The following is a 27356-nucleotide window of genomic DNA, read 5'->3' as shown; positions in this document are numbered from 1 at the left end:
CATGGGAAACCTGTGACTATATCGTTGAAGACGTTCATAATTGTTGCAACAGCTGGCTTGGAAACCCGGAATACAGCGGCGATGTGTATGCTGAAGACTGTAATTTATCAATATGGATGAACATGCGAGATCGCTATTTGCTCTGTACTGAGTTCAAAATTAACGTAACTATATACTACGTTTGCATCATTGTCTGACTTGTTCGATATATCGTCCAGACTATTTGCACTAAATATTTTACTGCTTGATTTGCTAGTAACGACTTAAAAAAGAAAAGGAAACTCGCAGCACTGCACAATGACATAAACAATCCGTGCGCGAGATAGGCAATGACTTTTTCACCTTACATAACACTCTTGATGTACCCATATGGGGTCGCGCCAAAACAGGAATTGAAGAATGGAAGGTGGACTATGCATATACTTAAATAGACGACCAGCAGATGGCAGGAAGAGAACTTATACAGCTTCGAATCACATACTTACTGCGCACCCAAATGGGTTCGCACAGTTCTCGATTTACAACGAACGTACGACCCCATATGGGGACGTGAAGTTCAAAAACTTGACTACTCTCACGTACCCATATGGGGTCGCTTGGCACTCAACGTGTTAAACACTGCCGAGAGCACTGTTTAACCTCAAATGACAGGAGTGAATCACAATCAGAGGTTATGTACCGTGAAATACGTAATTTGTATTATCATGCTGAGACGATTCCGGGAAGAAAGGTTAGTCCGACGGCCTCTCTGTGGGTCGCCCGCTGCTAAATTGCAGCAATTCGTTTGACATGCACGGGGAGATAATCATAAAATAAGGTTTCGCTTTTCAAGAGACTTGTTTCTTGAGACTGACAAAGTGACAGTCCGGTAACTGTCAACTTGAATACAATTCTTGGCAATCGATATATTTTATTATATACATCGGGTAATTTCCATGGAATTATAGATCACTTCGACTACATACATATCACAAATACGTGTCCCGATCGTCTGAGGGCTGTCACATACATCAACCGGGAGAGATTCACTTATATTTACTGCCAAGTAAACACACATAATAGTGAAAACTAAAAAGTAGGTTGTATGGGATTTTTATATATATAATCGCATAGGTTTTCGGCAACTATCAGATAGGAAAAGGCAAGTGGTGGTGATTAGCGTTTAAAGAGGACTGGGGAAGAAGAGCCGTGGCCATAATAACAGCCCTAGTATTTGCCTGGTGTAAAAATAGGGAAACTACGGAAAACAATCTTCACAGCTGCCAATGATGCATTTCGAATCTACGATCTCCAGAATGCAAGCTACATCTATATGGCCCGTACAACACACTCAGTTACACATTACTATTGCTTCATCTTCTCTTCGTCGAAGCTACCGTATTTATGAGTAAATTACACTCAAGTGTAACAACACTATAATGAAAGCTACAGTTCCCCGTACGGTGGTGTGTCGCTTTAGTGTCGATAATATTACGAGATTTAATTTGCACCGAAAGCGATACTCATAAGTCATGCTCATGTTTAGCCGTATTTGAGCAAGACAAACAGCTAACTGGCGTTCGGCGTGCGCACCGATGAATTTCATTGGTTGCGACAAGCAAAGAGTTGCATGAAAGATACTTCTGTCTCCATTTTCAAACCAATATTGAAACTTTAAGGGATCGACTGAACATTGTTTATGCAATGGAAGATCGTGAATGATTTAGACGTTGTTTAGGTAGACGATGTCTAAGGCTTTAAACTAGTCATCGTTTCTGCAATCGGCCCATATTGTCTAACTGTATCACCAGTGAACAGATTTTTCTTGGTTGCTTAATTTTTCCTATTGTAATGTATATTAATGTTTATAATTTAATTACTAATCAGATACCTGATTTTTGCCTTGAAGGGATAATTTGACTGATGATGCCCTCAATGAAGGGCAAAACATGTCTCAAATGGAATTAATAATAAATTCATAATGTTTAAAAATTTATATGTATTGAATAGGTGACACATTAAACCCTTTAGCATCCTACATTCAGTATCTTCAATACGGACAACAATGATTTTTATCACTTGCAATACCAAGGGAGATGTTCAACAAATTTCCAATTTCTTTGCAATCATTTAAGAAGAGGCTAGGAAAACGGATAGGGAATCTTCCACCTGGGCAGAAAAGGATAGGAAAACAGATACGGAATCTGCCACCTAGGTGACTGCCCTACATGCAAATCAGTAGTAATTGATTGATTGATTGATTGATTGACAGCCCACAAGCGAAATCGATAAAGGCAAAAAAGGAGGATCCACATCACCTGATGGCCAAGCAGGCATCAATTTTTGTTAGCGAGACAAAGTCTCTCAGTGCATTGGCACTGCCAGTGGCTTCAAGTAGCCTATGTATGCACTGTATGCACGGTATGCACTAGCCATGCGTCTTGGTAGGTGTGCTAGGTACCAACTGATGAGCCCAACCTAGCACACGGGGGCGAAACGCTGGCAACCAGGAATGAGTTAGCTGGAAAATTTATAATATCCAGTAACGGACCATTTATATTGGATCCACATCTCTTCGTTGCTATCGTTGTAAAAAGATAGATCATAAGGCGAAGACGTCCAAATTGAATAAATTGATCATGACAATGCACACAAGGCACGAGGAAGTACCTCGCTATATATTACATCAGAACTGAACTTGTGAAAGTTCACGACGGACCGCAGCGCAGATAAAGTGTGGTGTCTCGACAGCGGCTGTACATCGCACATGTGTAAAAATGTGGACTATTTTTCACTAGTAGAATCCGATGTTTCTGACAATTTAAGGTTAGCGAACAGTTCTACGGAAAAAATAAGTGCAAAAGGTGTTGTGACAATGTGAATGAGCGTTGATGGTCATGATAAAAGTTTCTGCCGGGCTGAGTGGCTCAGACAGTTGAGGCACCAGCCTTCTGACCCCAGCTTGGCAGGTTCGATCCTGGCTCAGTCCAGCGGTATTTGAAGTTGCTCAAATACGTCAGCCTCGTGTCGGTAGATTTACTGGCACATAAAAGAACTCCCGCGGAACTAAATTTCGGCACCTCTGCGTATACGAAAACTGTAAAAGTAGTCGGTGGGACGTAAAGGAAATTATTATTATTAAAAGTATCAACCTATGCGATACATTATACGTACCTGATCTGCGTACTAATCTACCCTCAGTCGGGAAGATCGTAGACAGGGTCACAGTGTAGTGTTTGACAAAACATCCGCTCGAGTTACAGATGCAAACGATAGTACATTATTCATCACACATAGAAGAGACAGTCTATATTACATTAATGCGTCGTACACCGAAGAAGAGAGAGAAATTGTCTGAGCTGAAGACACGCGAAATGGGCCTATTTTAGACTGGCACATTTGATTAGGAATCTAAACATAATGGATCTATGAGAGACAGTGAAGAGTAAAAGGATAAAGGGAATCAAAGTCATCGGCACTGAAAAGGATTCTGAATGCGAGATCTCTCTCCAAGGAAAGAAAGATGGCACATACCTCTTTTATGAAGAAGTCTGACAGGGGAATGGGACAAGGGGAACTGATTCACTGCGATATTTGTGGCCCTATGAGGGTTTCCTCGAATGGAAATTCGCATTACTTCATCATATTCATCAACGATGCGACTGGTTGGTGCGGAGTGAAGTTTCTTCCTCAGAAGGTATATATTTAAGTACAATTCCACCTTTTCAATACAACATACTTTTGCAATGCCGTTTCATATTACAGTTTAAGATTTATTTGGTACCAGTTTCGACCCTGTTTGCGGTTATTATCAGCCATAAATATAAATTGTACAATTCAATCAAGGTCCTAAAACAATACAATTTTTAATGTAACATTAACGTTAAAAATAGACAACACATCTCAACTTTTAGAAATAAAAAATAGGAAGATTCTTGCCTTGGATTTCATCACATATAATGTGCCATGGTCCAAGTGAAAAATGGACAGGATAAAAGGCATATATATCTACAGTTACAATGTGAATTGACCATTAAATTTAAAATCTTAAACTAAGAAAACCATTAAAATGGTTACAGGAAAATGTAATTCATCACTCTCATTTATGACACATACAGTACATAAGAATAATAATACAGTCGAACCTCGATATCTTGAACCTCCATTACTCGAATTTTCAGTATCTCAAACTAAATTAGATTTTCCACCCATTTGTCCTATTGTTCACGTGTATTTATTTCTCTATTCTCGATATTCGGTTATACGAATTTCTTGATTTCTCGAAGCAAACATTTCCTCCCTGTAACTCGAATTTTGTGCAACATTAACTGTGCAATACAGCATTTGTGGTTTGTGAGCAACAGTTAACAAGTAAAGAAAGGGTTAGAGTGAAGATGGATACTAATATGACAGGAACTGAAAAACTCAAACTTCTAGCGATCGGCAAATTGGCAAAGCCTCGCCGTTTCTCGGGTGTCAATTAATTACCAGTCACGTACGAAAGCAAGCCCAGAAGTCACGTATGACAAGGTCCATTTACGAAACTCGGCTGCATGGTATTGACGAGAAGTTTCAACGTGAAGGGAGGGAAGGTTAACCGCAACAAACAGAAAAGACTAACGGATTTTTTTTCCAAATATGTTAACGGAGCTATGTTTCTTGTTTCACTACTTTATGTACTGTCTCCTGTCTTCTAGAAAGTTACTATAATAAGTGTTATAATTAAAGTGATGCCATAAAATAGTCTTTCCTTTTAAGTACCGTTAAAAATAATGTATTCAGTAAAAGCCTGTAGATACATATGATTCAATTATGTGCTATACATGCTCAAAAACGGTATTCTCTATATCTCGAAATTTTGATAACTCGAAATAAAATTTATCTCCCGAGGTGTTTTGCATAAAATATTTTCCTTTACTAGACTGTAAAATGAACGGAAATGTAATTTTATAGGTATCTATGAACACTTGGAGATAACGTTTGTTATTATTCATGAGGTATATTTTTGGGCTTATGCCGTGTAATTAATTATAAAAACACACTCAAGGCGTTTCGAAAAGAACCTTGCCTTTCTTCATCAGGAGACAAGAGAGAAATGAAACGACACATAACAGGTTGCTAGGAGAAAGCAACAAGGAACTTGAAATGGTGCCCTAAGATGTAAACGGGACGCCATTTTAGACCCAAATAGAGACAACGAATGGCAACAGTAAAGCATTACTCTCTAATGGTTCTGATAATAGGTAGCCATGATTCACTGAGTTTGTAGCCTGTATCGCGGTTGAAATTATCTGGGTGTTTACGTATTTCAACCGCCTCCCTGATAATTCTTGGGCAAGGTTTATATTGGGCAGACTTCAAGAACGGTATGTACTTGCATCAAAGAACATACCAGATCTATCAGACTCAACCAACCTGATAAATCAGCTGTTGCTGATCATGCCTTACCACCTGGTCATGATGTCTTGTTCCAAGAAGTGGATGTTCTTGCCCGTATAAAGCAATATCGCTCAAGAATCATCAGGGAGGCGGTTGAAATACGTAAACACCCAGATAATTTCAACCGCGATACAGGCTACAACCTCGGTGAAGGCTACCCATTATCAGAACCATTAGAGAGTAATGCTTTACTGTTGCCATTCATTGTCTCTATCTGGGGCTAAAATGGCATCCCGTTTACATCTTAGGGCACCATTTCAAGTTCCTTGTTGCTTTCTCCTAGCAACCTGTTATGCATCGTTTCATTTCTCTCTTGTCTCCTGATGAAGAACGGCAAGGTTCCTTTCGAAACACGTTGTGTGTATTTTTATAATTAATTACATGGCATAAGCCCAAAAATATACCTCATGAATAGTTACACGGGCCGTGAAAGTCAAGAGAAAATAGCAGAAACTGTCACCGACAAAACTCCCTGAAATACATTCAACTCATTAAAATTATGAAGTAAGAATAAACAAAAATGCACTGAAATACATGAAACTACCACATTAAAAAGAGATCAGTATGGCTCATACATTATTAACATAGGACTTTGACACGGGGAAAAGCACAGAACCGCCAGAAAAAACACGAGGCATACAACTCCAATGAAATTACGCACAGAAACAATGTTAATAGAGCGCGAACCACACAATAAGAAACTCATTCTTTCGTCCCGATTAACTGAGTTGCTAGCCCTCGCTAGCCTCTCTTGCTTGTAGTACTATGATTGCTGTCCCAAATCCCCTGCCATAAAGCACACATACTGCTGTAGCGAGCCGGAAACACGATACACGAAAGCGACGGACGATACACGCGCAAAATAAAGCATCAAATAAAAACACTTGAAAATGAAGTTGGATAATTTACACAAGCACATAAGAATTTATCCTTTATCTTAGAGGAAGAGTATTGACTGTACTGGAGGTTATATTGGTCAAGAATAGGAAGAATTAAAAATAAATCGGAAAATCAGAATAGTTAAAAACGGAAAGTCAACAATAGCCACTCTCTAACGGCATTCAATTTGCCTTTCTCTAAAAAATTTGTGCGTATTTATAAACTTTTATCATCTTTGTATCTCATTATCATCATCTGTCATCTAACATTTTAACTTGACAGTGTCATATTTGTCTCATACTTGCCAACCCTTCCGATTTACCCGGAAACTTTCTGTTTTTACTTAATTTAATGTTATTTGCTTTAGGTCCCACTAACTACTTTTTAAGGTCTTCGGAGACGCCGAGGTTGACACTAGTGTTCTTAAATGTGTATCTTTTACACAGGTTTTTGTCCGGCCCCGCAGTGTAGGGGGCAAAGCGTCCGCCTGTCACCCTGCGAAATCGGGTTCAATTTCCGGCCGGATCAGGGGTCCCTGGGGACTGGGCGTTTGTGGCGTCCCTAACATTCCTTGCCTCACATTCAACACTCTACACTTCCGCAATTACACTTACACGCAGGTTCCTCTCAAATGGTGAAAGTAGTGGCAAAAGATCTTCATAGGTCGACACCACTAACAAATATCATTAAAAATCAAACCCGGGACCCTCTGAACTGAAGAGCAGTACGCTGACCATTCAGCCAACACTTTTGGTCGCTCTTCATACAAAAATATTACAGATAAGCTCTCACTGTCTTCTGATTTCAATAACAAACGTATTTGAAATTGCTAGAGTTACTTACATTATAAGCTTCCAATTTGTCAACTTTCAAAATTGCAGTGCCATCATGCTTAGAAGAGTCCTTTTTCTTTCCTGGATTCTTGACTAGAAATCGTCTAATAAGGCCTGCTGAATAGAAGTGTCTCTTAGCTTCCAAAACGCTCACTCTGAAAAATTTAAATACCACATATCAGTTAAAATTATAACTTAGGTAAAACTTCATAAGCACAAAAACTGAAGCACATAACACAAGTAGGTCATTTTTTTTTTTTTTTTAATAGTTGCCTATATCATCTAGGGGTAGTTCAAGTTTATTTTCTCAGAGATAATGTTAAGTTTTATTCCCTGTCAACTATGAATGGACTATCAGTTAGCACAGGCCAGTCTAACTTTCAAGATGGGGCAATAGTCACACTCTTCTGCAGGTGATTAAATTTTGGAAATGGGCTGAACTAAAACTTTCTTCCAAATGGATCAAATTGTGAATTTAAAAGACAATAAGTAAATATGTGTGCCATAACTTGCAGCCGGGACACCAAAAGATTTTGTATGAGCAGTATGGAGATGTCATCAGCCCCTACAACTGCGGACCTAACTGATTCAAATGCATTTTCTTAATGGATACTGGCATGAATACAAAAAAATCTGCTGCTGGCCTGGGAGCTTGAAACAAATTATTTATATTTAAGTGTATTTTATTGCAGACAAGCTTCATTCTTACAGAGGAAAACAACAGTTCAGTTTGTTGATATTAAGAATTAGAATCTCAGTGTCAAGAAGGGCATTTCATCATTCGGAGTACACAAGAACTTCGTTTATCAGGTTCAAAGTGGGACCGGAACTGATCCGGATTATCAAAAATACGGATAATCCAGAAGAGAGAAAAAAAAGAAAGAACAAATACAGTACACGTTATAAAATATATTAACATAAGTTGTACAGTAATACCTTTCTTCAATTGTACAAAAAATATAAGAACAATTTTCTTAATTTAATGTTATTTGCTTTACGTCCTACTAACTACTTTTTAAGGTCTTCGGAGACGCCGAGGTGCCGGAATTTAGTCCCGCAGGAGTTCTTTTACCTGCCAGTAAATCTACCAACACGGGGCTGTCGTATTTGAGCACCTCCAAATACCACCGGACTGAGCCAGGATCGAACCTGCCAAGTTGGGGTTAGAAGGCCAGCGCCTTAACCGTCTGAGCCACTCAGCCCGGCAACAATTTTCTTACATTTATGACTGCTTTATGCACTAAAATAATGTGTGAGCTTTTTCTGTTTTAGATTTGCCTGGGATTCTAAACAGGCCAGCAGTTTGTCCAGCTTCACTGTTGCCTCTCCATGAGTCATTGTTTCATCTGATGAAGTGCCGGTTTCATTTTCAAATTCACCATCACTCTCCTAATTACCTGCCGAGGAACAAGAGGCAATAATTTATTCATTTGTCATTATGCCGTAGCCTGAATCACAGTCATTTTTCAACCAGTCATTTACGTCGTTCACATCTACGTCCGAGCGACCTGGAATGCGTGCAAATTTGTCAAGGAACTCAGAAGAGTCCACGATTTTCCATTCCCAATTCCAGGCGAATCCCAGGACGGTACCTTTGATAGACCGCAACGGGTTACTTCCAATTCCTGTCCTTAACTATCCTTAGTGGAAAAGACATTCAAGAAGAATCAACCCTGTAAAAGAAATACTGTATAAGTAAACATAAATTTTTATTATTTTCTATTCGGATAAACGAGAGATCCGGATTAATGAGGGCCGGATAAACGAGGTCCTTGTGTATATATTTTAATTTAGCGTTTTGTATTTTTTGTTTCACTTTTATTTTGTGATGATTTGTATGCATTGAGGTTGTCCAAAATTTTACTATGTTTCTATTAATTTTTATTGTAGAATATCTTCTGAACCATCAGTGGTTGTATTTCAACTGAGAGCCACAGGGCAGCTGGACAGGAAGCTTTTACTTATTTAAGAGGGGTGTATTAGTCATAGAAGTCTAGAATCATAGATTTTAGCACTTCATCCTTTGAAACAATGTCTGTCAACAATTCATTGTTACTACATAGCGCATGTTATAAGTCATTTTTAGTTATGTGAAAGGAAAACAGCCAGCCCATTAAAAGCTCATTAGACAACAGCTAAATGATTTTCTAAAACAATTAAAATATGATGATAAAATAACAACAGAACAGACATACATATTCATTACAGACTCTTATACCTTTCAGCATTCAGTCTGCAAGCCTCTGTGAATTTCCTAAATGCCTCCACAATCCTCTATTTGTAACTAGTTCCATATCCTCGTTCAGTTCTATACCTCTTATCTTTAAATCGTTTAGAAACAGAGTCTAACCATTGTCTTCTTGATCTCCCTCTACTTCTCTTACCCTCTAAAATAGAGTCCATTATTCTCGTAGGTAACCTCCATTCAACATTTACTCAAGTTGGTCTGAAAAACAGACCAATGTAAAGAGTTTCGTCCAGGAGCTGGAGCTGACTTCCTTCTTATAGAATACTGTTGATCGCAACTGCGAGCTCATTGCATTAACTTTACTACACCTTGAATCAATCTCACTTACTATACTACCATCCTGAGAAAACACACATTCAAGTACTTGAAATTATCTACCTGTTCCAGCTTTGTATCCCCAATCTTACATTCAATTCTCATGGATTTCTTACCTACTGGCATCACTATAGTCTTAGAAAGGCTAATTTTCACACCATACTCACTGCACCCATTTTCAAGTTCCAAGATATTAGACTGCAGGCTTTCGACACACACTGCCATTAACCCATTGGCATACTATTTTTAATGTAGGCCTACTGAGCATGCACATGTATACCATTTTTTCACACATAAGATACAGTTTTACACTACTAAGATTTATGCATGTAATACACAATATATTGAATTTTAATCATACCATTGTTTGGTGTGATTAAGTGCAGTACCCAGAACAACAATCTGAAAGGCTTTAATGGTGTCAGACACCCTATAACACTCCGGGAAATGCAAAGCCACCAAATACTTTTCACACTCGTATCTCATTGCACTTTTCTTGCTGGTCTTGCTTTCAGCATAGTCACGGCCTGGTCTGGGGTTATAAACCTTGTAAAATGTGCCCAGTAAACTCATACAGGGAGAGTTGGGATTTTTTCTGTGAATAAGTAATCGGCAAAACAGTTTCTTTCACTAGCTATCTCATCCCATACAGTTGAAAACCACATGTTGAGAAATGTCTAGATCTGGAGGGAGGGTCCCGTTTACGACGGATTTTATTCCAGAATATCATATAAAACCATCTTCGGAAGGTTTATCGCCTGTTTAACTCCATTCCCAGCCATCTTCCTTTTTGTACTATAAGCAGGATGGACTTCATTATCATCATCACCTTCAAGCGTGTCATCACTCTCACATTAAATTTTTTGTTATGCTGCTGTAACTTTCATTACTCATAAATAAAATGGTATAATGTTTCAAACTGTATCACTGCCCAATTCACTCCATCCCATAATATACATTTGATTTTATTCCTTTTAATACAATCTGTACTAGGGCCGGCATTTCTGCTGATTATCAAGCGGATAATCACCCTACTTGGAGAGTGATTGCCTGCTGCATGATGCAATCTACAATGTTCATTCCAACTTCAAGAGAGAGAGAGAGAGAGAGAGAGAGAGAGAGAGAGAGAGCAGATTCTCAGCTTTCAGACGGTATACTGCATGTCATGCCATCTATGGACAGAAGGCTCGAACTAGTTGCAGAAAGCTTTTACCTTCCAGTAGACAGTCTGCCAGGGGACTGTGTATGAACGGACACTGCACGTGCGGCCACCTGGCGGGCGGCAAGTGTACCATTACATGTACATTACGTTGTAGTTGATACGTAAATATGAAGGAGATCGGTACAGACAAAATGGCCGACAACGACTTCAAGCAGAATAAATGAGCGCAAAGTGTCACCAAAACTCAGATGGACTGCATAATAGAAGGCATGGAATCACGAGGGCCGTGTATAAGAACATCAGAACGGAATCTGGATTGGTTTTTAAAATAATTGAATTCTGAATCATTCTTTGCCGAGAACAAAAGGACAGCACGCAAAAACTGTGATGAAGATAATATAATACCAAATCTTCGCTGTACATCAACAAAACTGGTTAAAAAGAAAATTAAAGAGGAATTTTATGCTAGATGGCATATGAGCAGAAAGAAATTCGGCAAGATCCGTAACTTCAAAAAGAAATAATAATTTAAAAAAAGAGATATCTGGATCATTACATCGGGAAGCAACGAGAGGGCTATTTGTACCTCTAGACAATCCACTACAAGAAAAGAAAGAGCAGAATTAATTACTTAAGATTCATATTAGCTGAGAGAAATTATAATTAACAAGCAGAAGTTATATCCATATATTTATAACGTATATATACGCATCACAAGTAGCTAGAGAAATAGCAATATAAGTGGCTATATGAACAGTATAATTATGTATTCTGTCATCCGAATGTCCTTGTATGTTTTCATAAACGAGTTTCACATCACGGAGTCTTGCTAAACGTGGGAGTGGATTGCCCAGAATTACATAATGAGGCGCAAGATGACAATTCATTGTGACCAGAGATGACATGCAGAGGACCACGGACCGGCCGAAAAGATCGCATGTAGCAGCTAAGAAGAAGCCAGCTCGGAGGGTGACGGGTGCAAGATAAGTTTCTGATTTTCAAAATTCTTTGTATTATTTGGTAGATAATATTCATTGTATTTCAATTACCAGTTACATTTAATCCAGGTGCCAAACATGACCTACAGAAACTAATTTATGTCATGTAAACTGACAAATGATATTTGTGCTAATCCATATGTATATTGGTAGGAAGTGACATTCGTTTTAAGTAAACTCTAACCTCAGCCACGGTTGTGTTAATGCCGTAAGAGAGTGCATTGTATATACATGTAAGATCCCAAGTCATACGGAAGGGCAATTCTGTTGAATTGCAGAAAATATTGGGAAGGATACATGCTGTGTGAGATGTAGATTGTTTTTAGGAGGCATGTATACTGACAGACATGACTATGGCTATATAAAGCAAAGAAGAAATAGATCCTATATGAATTATGCGCAAATGCAGAAGCGATATCGAGGGAAAGTTAATACTGTACTGAATGAGAGGTTTTTAAGATGATCTGAGATGAGAAGATTTGTGACTACCATGATACAGATTTTAATTGAGTATTTACGAAAATGTTAAGATACAAATGTATATGCATCGGGAATTATGATGAAAGAAGAAGGTATTGCGAAATTAAATGGCACATGAGAGTAGGATCGTAGTTGAGTAATCATTGTATGGCAAGGTTTGTGTCCAGAAATGAATATAAAAGTATGCTCACAGCAGAATCCCATATTAAATACCAGCTCATAGTAATGAACAGTAGTCAGCTGATATCCTTCATAGTTGTTAATAGATGTTGATATAAGGATTTGTGGGTGGAATGAACGACATGTTTAGAGTTTCTCCTTCCCAAATAAAGTTAAGACTGAGGTCACGATCCAGTTCAGTAAATGGCACTACTGAATAACTTATATAGGTTAGTGTATAATTTACCAGGGATGAAAGCACAATACGTATTGGCACAGTTTGAGATTCTAATGGTAATTTAATGGTTAAGGAAGGTTAGGTCTAGCATATTAAGATTTGCTAATGTGATATATGATTTTAAAACATGAAGGATATGTGCAAATATATATTTGATTTGGCAATGATAGCTTTATGACAGCAAATAATTGCTGTGTATGAGAAACTTATTTAGCATCCCGAAACCCAAAAGTCAACGAAAGTCATAAGATACCAGACAAGTAGATAACATATAATAAGGTTCCAAATAATAAAATTACAGACGATAAGGTTTCAGATAATATAATTTCATATAATAAAGTTGATAAATGATGAAATTCAGATTGAAACTTTAGATTTATGTGATGTAGATCAGTTTAGATTCAGATTTTGGTCAATCTAAATAGATTATACTTTAGGTAGGGTATTTTACTAGTGATATTAAATTTCAATTTTCTAACAGAGGAGTAGATCAAAGATTGAATGAAGAAAGTAGATTAAAGAGATGAGGTTTAGAGAATGACTAATTTAATTATATGGAACCTATTTTAATTATCACTATAATGCAGATGAAATGCAAATACGAAGGACTATTGTACAAATGAACATTTTCAATGGATAATCGTTTCATCAGAGAAAATGAGACGCACAAGAAAGCATTGTTCTCTTCATTTTCTTTTTCTTCAAGTTTTTGATTTAATAAATAAGTAGAAATAAGTATTAATTGTGTATATTATTCATCAGGATTATTTCAGAATAAGGTTTCGTAAATGCGGTCTTAACTCCCTGCAAAGTTGTGTTGGAAGGAGACATCCATTCGGCAGGGTTGCGATTGACGGAACAATATTTGTTACGGCAGGAAGAAGGTCTTTCTCGGATCCCACGCAAAATAAATTTAAACTACGAGTTTTGCCTGAGAAGCTGGCTGGGATATTCTTTACATCGGCCTGGACACAGTTGGGGTAGACAAGGTATGCCAATGAGTTAAGACCAAGTCATCACCATAGACTAGACTGCTTACTACATTTCCACCTAACTGAATCCCTCCCTGCCAGTTTTTACTTTTCAGCAGATGATCCATGTAAACTACAAAGAACAAAGGTGAAAGATTACAGCCTTGTTTGACCCCTGTAAGTACCCTGAACCAAGAACTCATTCTACCGCCAATTCTCGCTGCAGCCCAATTGTCAACAATAATAAATAAATAATGTTATTGCCCTTACGTCCCACTGATTACGTTTTAGGTTTTCAGAGATGCTGAGGTGCCAGAATTTAGTCCCATAGGAGTTCTTTTACTGCCAATAAATCTACCGACACGAGACTGATGTATCTGAGCACCTTCAAATACCACCGGACTGAACCAGGATTGAACTTGCCAAGATGGGGTCAGAAGGCCAGCACCTCTACTGCCTGAGCCACTCAGCCCAGCCAATGCTTTTGATTGATTTAAATAACACTGCCCGGCGATGATTTAATTGCTGCCATCCTCTATAAATTTTTAGAATGGGTTTTGCATCCTGAAACAGGATCTGGCATTATTTTTCCTGCATCACATCGCATTTCTTCAAAAATCCAATTTTCTTCTTTTATGCATATACACCACTGCATATGTTACTTTGTTAAGAGAAATATTGCATTGAACAAGTTTTCTGAATTTATTTATTAATGCAAACTCCTGCAGTCATCTGGCAACCCTGCACGATCATACAGCTTAGATTTGACAACACTGTATAACACAGCAGGTTTTGCTGAGGAGTGCCATTCTGTTGCAGTACTTCCCGTGCTTCAGTCTGTGTCATACTTAGCTTGCTAATGAGAACAGGTAGTGTCCTGAAAGTGAGTGATATACTGTGTTAATCTTTATATTGAACTTACATATATCATGTGTGTGTGTGTGTGCGTAAGTTTCATGCCGCAATATAACAGAGTTTTACATGTAATAAATCTCATTGTAGACCGCATTGGATATCAGATTATAAACAATAAAATAAGAACAATAATATACACCACTTTTCCAATACTTATCAGTCCTTATATTTAGGATACAAACATTAGAACTGGTGTTATAAGTTGCGACATGTTTCGCTTAACTGTCGTAAGCATCCTCAGCCAAAATAAACCTTAGCCTAAAGTTTGGTCAGGGCCCCGAACCTAGTGACCTTAAAGTATATGGTTCCCTAAGACCCGACGTTTACATTAAAGACAATCAATAGCCTTAAAACTAGTGTGAAAACTTCTAACAATGTTCGACATAGCTAAGAGTAAAAACACTACAATCGTATTGACGGAGGTTAAAACATAAAACACAAAATAGAGCTGATAGGACCGAGCTCGATAGCTGCAGTCGCTTAAGTGCGGCCAGTATCCAGTAATCGGGAGATAGTGGGTTCGAGCCCCACTGTCGGCAGCCCTGAAGATGGTTTTCCGTGGTTTCCCATTTTCACACCAGGCAAATGCTGGGGCTGTACCTTAATTAAGGCCACGGCCGCTTCCTCCCCATTCTTAGGCCTTTCCTATCCCATCGTCGCCATAAGACATATCTGTGTCGGTGCGACGTAAAGCAAATAGCAAAAAAAAAAAAAAAAAAAAAAAAAGAGCTGATAGGCCCGGTTGTATAAAACTTTTGATCTGAGTTTAAAAAGGAAAAATGGCTGCCAGTCAAGTTGAACTTCGATTTTCCATTGTATAAACGCTAATCTAAGATCATCTCGTCTTGATCTAAGTTCAGATTTGACTGCCGAATATTCGTCGGTTAATCTCCTTGAACTTAGATCATTATCATTCATATTAAACATTGAAGTAGACCTGAAGACTTGAGAAGTGTTTCCTTGTATCGTATCTGCGTAAGAATGCCGTACCTTAATAATATCGAGGTGTTTTATAAATATATTGAATGCTAGTAGTTAAATAATATTGCTAAAGATCGCTCTATTTTTTCAGAAGTGAGGTTATGTGAATATAATATAAACAAGAGCCTACTGCTATACCAACATGTTGTTACTTATTTTTTTATTATGTTTCAAATTTACAAAACAAAGCATATATATTTTCTTTAGCAGGGATGTCAGTTTATTCCGACTTTTCGTCTGATGAAGAAGAGTTGATTTTACAACGAGCTCCTCCCGTCTTTCGGCACAGACGGAATCCGATTATTGAATTGTGTGAAATGTTCAAAATGAGATTTCATTTATCGAAAGATTTTGTGAAACGACTGGAACTAAAGTTAAGGGACACACTACAAAAACCTAGTCAAATAAATTATCCCCTGTCACCCATGTGTATGTTCCTAACAACTCTTGTTTTATGCTACAGTAAGTTTTCAAATGGTTGTTGGAGAGCTCTTTAACAATGACAAGTCAACGGCTTTCTCTTTCAACTTTGATGTCACCATATAGGTTCTTTTATTTTCTATTATATGTTTGTACCTTGATAGTACAACATCCACCAGATCGCCCTTTTCTTTCTGTGTGAAGTTTCTTCCATGTTTATTTCGCGAGATTACAATATTATCTTCTTCTCCTTCTTCGACAGTCACAGCAATTTCGTATTTCATTTGTCGAGTCACGGCCAGGTCAATCCCACTATTTAAGTATTATCCAACGGGCCGAGCTATTTCGTATTTCATTTGTTTTGCGGTGTTGCCACGTCCAATTTTTTGAACTCCGATTACATTTGAACTACACATGTGTAAACTGAGTTCAGTTTTATACAACGCGATGAAGTCGTAATCTCAGTTCATTTTCAGAACTAAGTTCTTAATTGATCTCCAGTCAGTATACAACCGGGCCATAGTGAAGTAAATAAAATCATACAGGATACCATACTGCTATCAGTCAATCAATAAAAATGTTTATACATAAAAATGATTATCTTATGTTCGCTGGAATAAAGAAGGTAATTAGAATAGTCACTAATCTCATTTCATTGCACAGATATGAGAGTCAGGTGAAAAAATCACATACAGTAACAGTAGTAACACATCACAGGATTGATCATGCCTGAAACTGCGTATATGTAGAGGCAAATATCCAGCTGAAACAGGTGTCCTCGAATTTCTACTGGGAGTTCAACAAAGTCACAGATGAGGAAAATAAAGACGCAATGAGCATGAATTGAAGTCCGTGAGTGCTGAATGCAACAACTACTGATGATACAGGAAGGACAATTGTTTTGACCCTTACTGAAAGAGATTTTGAAGAGTTCAAGAAGAGAGGCCAAGCTTGGACTTGGGCAGATCAAATTTCAAGTAATTAGGGGAAAAACAAAACCTACCATTGGCAAGGATGGTACTGAATGTTCTACAGGCCAACCTACAACATAAAAAATAAACTGTGGCCAATTTCGTCAGGAAGTTCAAGTCCTAGGCTATCGATGTGGCTCTTATACAAGAGCCATGGGTAGTTAAGGGCAGAGTAGCAGGACTGCCGGAATCTGGAGGTAAGCTAATGTACGATACTACATCGAATATGACCTAGAACATGTTTACTTGTGAGCAGGAACATCGTTCAAAGGACTAAGTGGCAGCCAAGATAAAACTTGGAAATTGGGAAGGTCCCACAGAAATAACCATAGGCTCTGCAAACCTCCCATATGACTCAACTAATCTGCCCCCATCAGAAGAAGTTGAGAACCTAATTTGCAATGCAAAGAGGAAAGGCGAACACCTAGTCCTTGGAGCAGATGCAAATTCACACCACACGCCATGGAGCAGCACAAACTGCAATGCAAGAGGTGAGCCTTTATTGCAGTTTATTATTGGAACTGAGTTGACGATACTAAACCTAGGAAACAAGCCAACATTTATAAATAAAAATCGTAGGGATATTGCATATGGCATATTGCAAACATTATTAAAGACTGCCATGTGTCTTGGTGGGTGTGTTATTTACCAACTGATGAGCAAAACTTAGACCACTGGGGCGAAACGCTGGCAACCAGGAATGAGTTAGCTGGAAAATTTATAATGTCCAACTAGCAGAGTAGCAGGACTGCCGGAATCTGGAGGTAAGCTAATGTACGATACTACATCGAATATGACCTAGAACATGTTTACTTGTGAGCAGGAACATTGTTCAAAGGACTAAGTGGCAGCCAAGATAAAACTTGGAAATTGGGAAGGTCCCACAGAAATAACCATAGGCTCTGCAAACCTCCCATATGACTCAACTAATCTGCCCCCATCAGAAGAAGTTTCAGGCATGATCAATCCTGTGATGTGTTACTACTGTTACTGTATGTGATTTTTTCACCTGACTCTCATGTCTGTGCAATGAAATGAGATTAGTGACTATTCTAATTACCTTCTTTATTCCAGCGAACATAAGATAATCATTTTTATGTATAAACACTTTTATTGATTGACTGATAGCAGTATGGTATCCTGTATGATTTTATTTACTTCACTATGGACCGGTTGTATACTGACTGGAGATCAATTAAGAACTTAGTTCTGAAAATGAACTGAGATTACGACTTCATCGCGTTGTATAAAACTGAACTCAGTTTACACATGTGTAGTTCAAATGTAATCGGAGTTCAAAAAATTGGACGTGGCAACACCGCAAAACAAATGAAATACGAAATAGCTCGGCCCGTTGGATAATAATCTACAAAGTATGGTGTTGTTCGTTACTATCCACAGGAAGTATTTGCAAAGTTTCGAGTTAATGAAATAAACCACATGATCTGCTGTGGTAATAGAATGTAATATTACGTCAACAAAACACTTGAAAATACATCACACAAAGAAATTGAATTAAACGTTCCTTGGAACAACACTACGTGCTGAATTGTTGAAAAGTCCTTGAAAGGTATTCGTCATGGAGACAAATGTACCCATAACTTTTCTCAGAATCTAGCAATTTAAGTAGTTATTGCCTCAAAAGAAAGCGCTTGATCCACTGAGTGTTTTTAGACCAAAGCGAACTGTGTACCTCAATTAGAACGAAAGCTTTAATTGCTTCAATGAGAAAAAAATGTTGAAGAAATGGGACGTCAAATTGAATGTGCACTCATAACTTTCCTCAGAATCAACCAATTTGAATAGTTAAGAGCTGAAATGAAAGATCTTGGTCCACTGAGTGTTCTTAGGTCAAAATGAACTCCGTACCTCAATTAGAGTCAAAGATATAATAGCTTCAAAGAGACAAAAAATTGAAAAAATCAAATAATTTGAGGAAGGCGAAAGTTAAGTGATTTATAGTGCCTGATGACAAATCTGTGCATGAATACCTTTCAGTTAAAAAAAAAAAATGAAGGAAATCGACCGGATAGGATGGCCATACTGACTGACTTTAGTTTTCATCAATTTTTTTAATACATAGATAACGGACCAACTATATTGGTATTATAAATGTACTCATTCGGAACAAATATTTCAGGTTCCCGATGGGAATCAGCATCTCTCTCATCTGATGGCCAGGCAGGCATCAATTTTTGAAAATGGACAAAGTCTCTCATAGTGCACTGGCACTGCCGGTGGCTCCGAGTAGCCTACTCAGTGGCCTCCACGGTATGCATTAGCTATGCGTCTTGGTAGGTGTGTTATTTATCAACTGATGAGCCCCACTTAGCACAATGGGGTGAAATGCTGGCAACCAGGAATGAGTTAGCTGGAAAATTTACGTCCAATAACGGACCAACTATACTGGTATTATTAATTTACTCATCTGGGACAAATATTTCAGGTTCCCAATGGGATTCAACATCTTTATCATCTGATGGCCAGGCAGGCAACAATTTTTGAAAATGAGACGCAGTGGCCTCTACGGTATGCACTAGCCATGCGTCTTGGTAGGTGTGTTATTTACCACCGATGAGACCAACTTAACACACTGGGCCGAAACGCTGGCAACCAGGAATGAGTTAGCTGGAAAATTTATAATGTTCAATAACGGACACACTATGTTGGTGTTATATTATTGCAACGAGTCAGCGGAGTAGTAGGTCAATAAATATTCTACCAGTAGCTTCTACACTAGGGTTTATTTACTAATTACTTATTCTACACCTTAACACCCACAGGCGTACTCAGCTCACAACTAACACCCTTACTTCATGTTACATAATTACACACTTTGCGCTTTCTCCCTTAGTTTCTCACTGCTCACTCACACTAGTACTACAGACTAATACGTACAGGCTAAACAGTATTTCACATTGTTCACATTCACATGCACTTGTACTCCATTGCTTGTACCCTAGGGCAGTTCACTGTACATTGTATTCCAAAGGTGGTCGCACACTACATGGTTCGCTTGTGAAAAAACAAATTATTATTATTAATGTTGTTACTGCTGCTACTGCTGTTGTATCTGTGTATTTGAGATTAAATTTGTTAATGATTTCATCAGGCAACATATGAATTGAAATAAAGTGTCACCTAAGACATTATTTTTATTGATAAATTATATCTTACTAAAACATCTGGAGTCGCCGAGATGCTGCATACATTCAGAGAATTTACTACATAAGTATATATTAACCCACATTCAAAAAGGAAGGACTTAAAATATCCTTCAGAACAAACAACACATTGCAGAAGCTAGTTGGTAAATGTAATCTGAATAAAAAGGAACATTTTTCTGAAACAGGAATTTATGAACTCAAATCCCAAGTACCATATTGTAATGTCACATACATTGGCCACACAAAACGTAATTTCCATTCCAGGAACAAAGAATACAAAAACACAATTAGATACAACAGACACTCATCATCCGGTGAATACATATATGACAACTCACACCACTTTCACAGATATCAACACAGATCTAAAAAATTTACACACTGGGAAAATAGAGGCAAATCATTGAATGTTAAAGAAGGTATTGAAATTTACATAGCAAAAATAGTTAAGCAAGAAAACCTCAATGACCACACACATTAAAAAAAAAAAAAAAATCACCTCTATTTGCACTACTTAATTTGTGAATAACATTTCACACTTTCTGCATTAGCATTTAATGAATCCCACTGGAGGTTACTCTGACTTTAAAGTCTGGAATATGGGCGAGGATATTCTTATCTGTAGTGAATTCTTACGCAGTATCTTGGTCAATCCAGATATTTTAGTAGGATATCATTTATCAATAAAAACAATGCCTTACAAGACACACTTTAATTCAATTCAAATATTGCTCAAACAAATCATTAACATAAAATAAATCCCAAATACACAGCAACAATGACAGCAGCAGCAGCAGGGACAACATTAATAATAAAAATTAATTAATAATAATAACAATAATGTTAATTATATTTTTAAAAACCTACGAATATGGTTCCACGAAAGCCGTTTGTGTAAACTTAAATTACATAATGGAAAATTAAAGGAAAATTAGCCAGCTTATTAAAAGTTCATTAGAAAACCCCTCAAATTACAATAACAATAACAAAGAAAATGGTAGCTTAATTTGAATGAATTTAAATGTCAAATAACAAACTGCAACACTACATGTATAGACCATGTAAAAACTAAATTCCCATACCAGTAATGCACAGACTGTTCCAAAAAAAATTGAAGTAACTGAAAATGACATAACAGAAAATTACCGGTATAATAAGCAGCCTAACAGAAGCTCATTAAGAACCCTTGCAGAGTTTACAAAATAATTGTTATACAATAATATCTAGGGGACCTGTGCGAGAAATCTTGCATGTTCATATAAAGTATGTGGTGGAGTAGTCCCTGCTGAACAACTGGTGAACTAAGGAATACACAAATCAGTACAATATTAGACAGTCTTACTTACCACTTAATGTAATCTTTGATATTTTAACATTTATGGTATCCACTTGAACAGAAGCAAATGCAGATGCATTATTATACGGACAAATGTACCAGAAGTAATTGGTTTTACTATCATTCTTTTCTTAACTGATAATTACAGCATATTATAATGACATAAAACAGGCGTCCCAGTGGCCAAAATGTGAAGTGGACAGCAATTACAGTGTGCATTTTCCTACAGCAACAGTATTTGCAAATCGAACACTTTGTACAATTTCTTTAACTCATTTCAAAAGAAATTATTAATATTTATGAAATGGGAGTGCAACAATTCGTCACTGCTAATGTCTACTCTCTTTCTTTTGAATGATCATTTGTCACGATCGGTTACTTGTAAGTGCTACAAAAGGGATCTATACTACTGAAATAATATACATTGTAACAATAATAATAATTGTACCGGGCGGTACACCTCCGCTCCGCTAATTCAAACTTTGCGCCAGTTGAAACTCCTCTACTGGAGGAAGCCTGAACTCTAACAACCATGTTAATTCTAAAGGTTATCAGAAGATGTCATTACTATAAATTTTGAAGTCTTCTGAACTGTGTCAGTTTCGATTCATTTTTGTCTTCTCTGTAGCAAGAAGTGTGAAAATTCTCTTCTAGATGACACTACTTAAGAACTACTATTGTGCACCCTAGTGCGAAGTGAAGGAACTTTTTTTTGAAGAAATTTAGTATTTATAAGTTTGTTCTTTATTAAATTTCTTTCACCCCTTGTTTAAGTTGGCAATGTTAATCCGTTCTTTCCGCCAGTTTTGAAATTGGCCAATCGTAAATTTCTGTAATTAATTTTCCACCAATCCTGGTTTTCTTCTCCTGTTTTGATATGTAATCTTTTGGCCGTCCAATAAAAAGCTTGTGGGCGGGTGTTATCATTCATGAAAGGTCTCGAATGTTCCGCGAGGGTATATAAACTGCTGATTTTCGGGTCTCCGGGCCACTTCAGTAACATCTATCATTGTGTAAATTATGTAGCAGGGGGCGGGAAGCGCCTCTTTCTTCGGGCAGCTGTTCATCAATAAGGTAATGGCCTTTTAATAACTTCTTTTCTTGCTAGCTCAGCAGTTTAACTCTCGGGGCAGGTTTGATACTTTTTACCATGCAACTTTCCTCTAAAATGTAAAAGACTCTTGGTATAAATTCTGTCTCTTTAAACTACAAATTGGGATAGAGAGTGCCTAACCCTCTCGAGCTCCCATTCATTTTGTTTTGAGGTGACTACGTTTTCATAACAGTTTCCCTTCTACTCGTAATGTCATAAAGTTTTCTATTGTGTCACCTCCGTAGAATGGGATTAGCCCTTGCATAAGCGGCCTAGGGCCAAATTAGGTTTTAATAAAGTGTATTAGGAGTGCAAGTACGCCTCCTCTCAAGTTGGTATTTTGGAGGCCATGCAATTGTCCTGTTTCTTTATTGAGTAGGCCTCAGTAGGTTGGGTATTTTTACCCCTGTTTTCATGTGCTTGGAGGTCAGCTTGAATGTGGAGTTTGGTGTGGCCTTTGATGGGCTTGAACTTTGAGAGCGGGTTGCTCTTTCTTAATGTTGGTTTATGTGTGCCTCGAGCAGGCTTTACTGAGTAATTGGGAGAAAGTGCTCCTGGGCATGATTGGGGTTTTCTGCCCCTTTGTCAAACCTGGTATTTGGCTGAAGTTGGGCTTTGCTCAAGAATTGTGTGTCTGGCTCTCGGAGCCCAAATCCTGTAACAACTGTAATTGTACATTCTCGATTTGTTGCTAGGCTACTAAGTACCTATTATATTTGTTATTTCTTGATCTTGAAAAGAAAATATAACCTTGTTAAATTTTAAATTAACTTTAATTTCGTATATAGAGACCTATTCATCCCAGCACCATCTTTCACCTCTGCTGATCCACCAAACCACGGTAACAATAACAATAATAACAATAACAATAATAATAATAAAAATAATAATAATAATAATAATAATAATAATGGCGTACGGATGTGGCGAACCCATCGCCCAGTGGTAAACCACTGCAATCAGCCACCCGAGTATTGGCGGGAAAACCATAACTATTCGGGTAAGGAGGAAATGCCTGCCCGCAGCCGGAGAACATCTTGAGGCCTTCCAGGGCTAACAACCTTGGTTGTATGTAGAATGAGCATTTTGCTCCAAGCTAAGCTAAAGCTTCTCAAGCATGATGGTAAAACAAAGACATGAAGTTAATACCCCAGGTGGCAACTTTTCAAAGAAATCCATCGTCGCCGACAAGCGACGCATGCATCCCGTTCGGATTCTGGGGGGGATGCAACATCATGCTAAAGACGAGTCGGAGCGTCTTGGAAATCCTGAACAGTCACGAAAGCTGAAACCCATATCTAAGACTTTTTTGGCAACGTTCAACATAAACAGTTTAATACAAACTGGTAAGATGAAACAGCTGACCAATGCCCTCCACGAAAATAAAATCGCAGTAATGGCTCTGCAAGAAACTCACTTCACTGACGAAGATACGTTTGAGTCTAAAGAGTATCGGTTCTTCAAGAGCAGATCCCATAAGAGAGTAATGAAAAACACCCCTATCTTCGGTACAGCTTTTGCTGTCAACACCAGAATTCTTAAGTCAGTCTCAAATTTTGAAGCTGTTAATGATAGGTTATGCCTACTATCCCTGCGTTGCGCAAATAAAACATATACGCTAGTCAATGCACATGCTCCAACTAATGAACAAAACAGAAAAGACCTGGAAGGCACAGATAGATTCTGGAACATCCTGGATGCCAGATTAGCGAAAATCCCAAAGCACCATGTCAAGATCATATTGGGTGATTTTAATGCACAGGTAGGACGTGAACGGAAACACAGGAAACTTGTTGGGCTCTACCCAGCACACAAAAGAACCAACAAGAATGGAGAACGCCTCGTTGAACTATGTGATAACCACAACCTCCAACTGATGTCAACACACTTTCGTCACTTACCAAGAAAACAGATGACATGGAGATGCCCAAACAAAACAGTAGGAGAATTCCAAATAGACCCTGTTGCTATATCTCGAAGATACAGTCCGGAAATCATGAACGTTACCGTAAAAAAGGGAATAAACATAGACTCAGACCACTATGTATCAGTAATCAAGTTTCAGCCAATCCCTCTCAACAAAAATAAGAACGAACCTACCATAATTCGCTTTGACACAAAAAAGCTCAGAGAAAGAGAGAATGAATTCAAAGAACTTGCCCAACCAGTGGAAAAAGACTTCAACAGCACAAGAAAGCAGATGATACAAGCTGCAAAAGGAGTGGCGGAAATCAAGAAGAGGAAGAAGCACACATGGTGGAACGATAACTGCGAGAAGACCTTAGGGGATCGTCTGAATGCCTGGAAAAAGTATTACACCTTGAAAAAAGAAGAAGATTGGAAGATGTACAAAACACAACAAGCACAAACAGCAAAAATAATACGCAGTGAGAAACGCAAGTATGAAAAGGAACTACTGGACAAGATTGAGCAAGACTTTCATAGAGGTGAGACCCATGAATACTTCAGAAATTTTAATAAGAAGGTACAAGGATACAAGGCACCTTCCCTTTGCTTTCTCAGGAAAGATAGAACTCTTGCAACATCAAATGAAGAAAACTGCAAAATCTTAGCTAAGTATTTTAACGACCTTCTAAACTGTGAAAAACCAGCCAACCCCATCAAAACAAACAAACCAGTGAGCCAAAACCTGCCATCTTCTCCACCAAATCGCGATGAAATCAAACGCCACATAAAGAGACTGAAAAATAACAAGGCTCCTGGTGAAGACTCCATGATTGCAGAACTGTGGAAACATGCCCCGGAAGAAGCCATTGACATCCTACACCAAACCATTGTAGATATATGGGAAAAAGAACAACTACCAGAGGCCTGGAAGCTAGCCTTGATCCATCCTTTACACAAGAAAGGAAATATAAGAGATGTGAACAATTACCGTGGAATTTCTCTTCTGCCAGTAGCCTACAAAATCCTGTCACTATCCATCCTTGAAAGACTAGAACAGCAAATTGAGCACAAACTCGGGGAATACCAAGCAGGTTTTCGGAATGGCCGATCAAGTGCAGAACAAATACTTAACCTAAAAACCATAATAAGATACCATATGCTGAGAGGTCGAACCTATGTATCTACATTTGTAGACTTCAGGAAAGCATACGACTCCATCGACCGTGATGTGTTGCTTAATATCCTTGCAGAAATGGGAGTCGATGAGAAACTGCTGGCGATAATAAGGGCAACACTAACTAATACCAAATCCAAAGTAAAATTCCAAGGATGTCTCTCTGAACCCTTTGTGATCAAGACAGGCGTTCGACAGGGAGATGGGCTGTCACCTCTTTTGTTCAACTGCGTACTTGAGAAGGTAATACAGGAGTGGCGAAAGATGTTAAAAGAAAGAAACCTTTACAAACCCGTAAGGATTGGGACAAAGAAAAATGGAGTGGAAATAGATTGCTTAGCGTTCGCTGATGATATAGCCCTTATGGCAGAAAATTTCGAAAGTGCAACAGAACAGATCAATGTGTTGAAGGAAGTAGCAGAACAAACAGGTTTACAAATTTCCTTTCAAAAGACAGAAGTAATGTCGAATATCAAAGATGATACGGCACAACTAAACACCAAATATGGAATGATAAACCGTGTTAGTAAATTTAAATACCTTGGGGAATGGATTCAGCAAAATGGACTTGACAAAGAGGCCATAGCAGCAAGAATCAAGAAAATGGAAGTCACTTTCCAAACCACTCGCAACATTTACAACAAAAAGTGCTTTTCCCTGAACACAAAAATTTGTCACTACAACACTGTCATCAAACCAGTATCACTGTATGCATCTGAATGCCTTATCCTGTCCGAGAAATGTTTGCTTGCGGATTTAGAGAGGAAAGAAAGAAAGAAAGAAAGAAAGATCTTACACACCATACTTGGTCCAAACTACAAAAATGGCATCTACATTAGAAAATCCAGGCAAGAAATATACTCTAAGATAGAGAAGATCACGGACACAATGCGTAAAGGCAGAGTTCGCTTCTACGGTCATATACGACGGATGATCAACTCTCGATGGACGAAACATAACTTCAGTATATTTGACGCAAAACCAAAAACGGCAATGCCATGGTACGTTAATGTCAAGAAAGATCTTAAAGAACTGGGCCTACAAGCAGAAGATGCACAAGACCGAAATCTTTTCAGAGCAGCCATTAAGACTTTTGGGACTTTCCGGGACGAAAAACGGGCAACTGGTGCTAAATGGACAGAAGAACGTCGTGCTAAACACAGTGAGCTAATGAAGACGATGTGGATCAAGCGAAAGACGAACAAATGCCAGAATGTAAAGTGAGGCTTATCGTGGTCCCTAGTTGGCCGATTAGCGAAGTTGAATGAATGAATGAATAATAATAATAATAGCACAGCAGCAACAACAATACGGGGAGCACTAAAAATGAGTTAAAATACAGTGTGTCATCGAACTAGCCAAGAAGGGATGTGTGTTGTAATGGAAGTTCAATGGTCTAGGCAACTAGCTGGACTCAAGCCAAGGAAACAGCAACAGTTTATCTACACATCACAATCTATGCTTGGAAGGAGGAAAAAGAGGGAATCATTAAGATAAGTTCAAGATTTCAAGTATTTAAACAGAAATAAACAAATTGGTTTATAAAAGTCCAGAAACCAATCTTTTGGTAATCACCACTTTTTTTTTGCTAGTAACTTTACGTCGCACTGACACAGATAGGTCTTATGGCAACAATGGGATTAGAAAAGGCTATGAGTAGGAAGGAAGCGGCCGTGGCCTTAATTAAGGT

The 27356-nt window shown here is 38.1% G+C and overlaps 1 protein-coding gene across 1 annotated transcript in view; it reads right to left on the bottom strand.

The window, feature by feature from the left end:
• LOC136874792 (uncharacterized) overlaps positions 1 to 27356 on the bottom strand; it is a 262590-nt gene that overhangs the window by 170943 nt on the left and 64291 nt on the right. Inside the window, exon 5 of the mRNA XM_067148464.2 lies at positions 7141 to 7285. Within this exon, the coding sequence (XP_067004565.2) occupies positions 7141 to 7285 (145 nt within the window). The remainder of the gene's footprint in view (positions 1 to 7140; positions 7286 to 27356) is intronic.

This window comes from Anabrus simplex, chromosome 5, assembly GCF_040414725.1.
Source record: "Anabrus simplex isolate iqAnaSimp1 chromosome 5, ASM4041472v1, whole genome shotgun sequence".
In the NCBI taxonomy this organism is placed as follows: Eukaryota; Metazoa; Arthropoda; class Insecta; order Orthoptera; family Tettigoniidae; genus Anabrus; species Anabrus simplex.
This window is presented reverse-complemented; position numbering and strand designations above follow the sequence as displayed.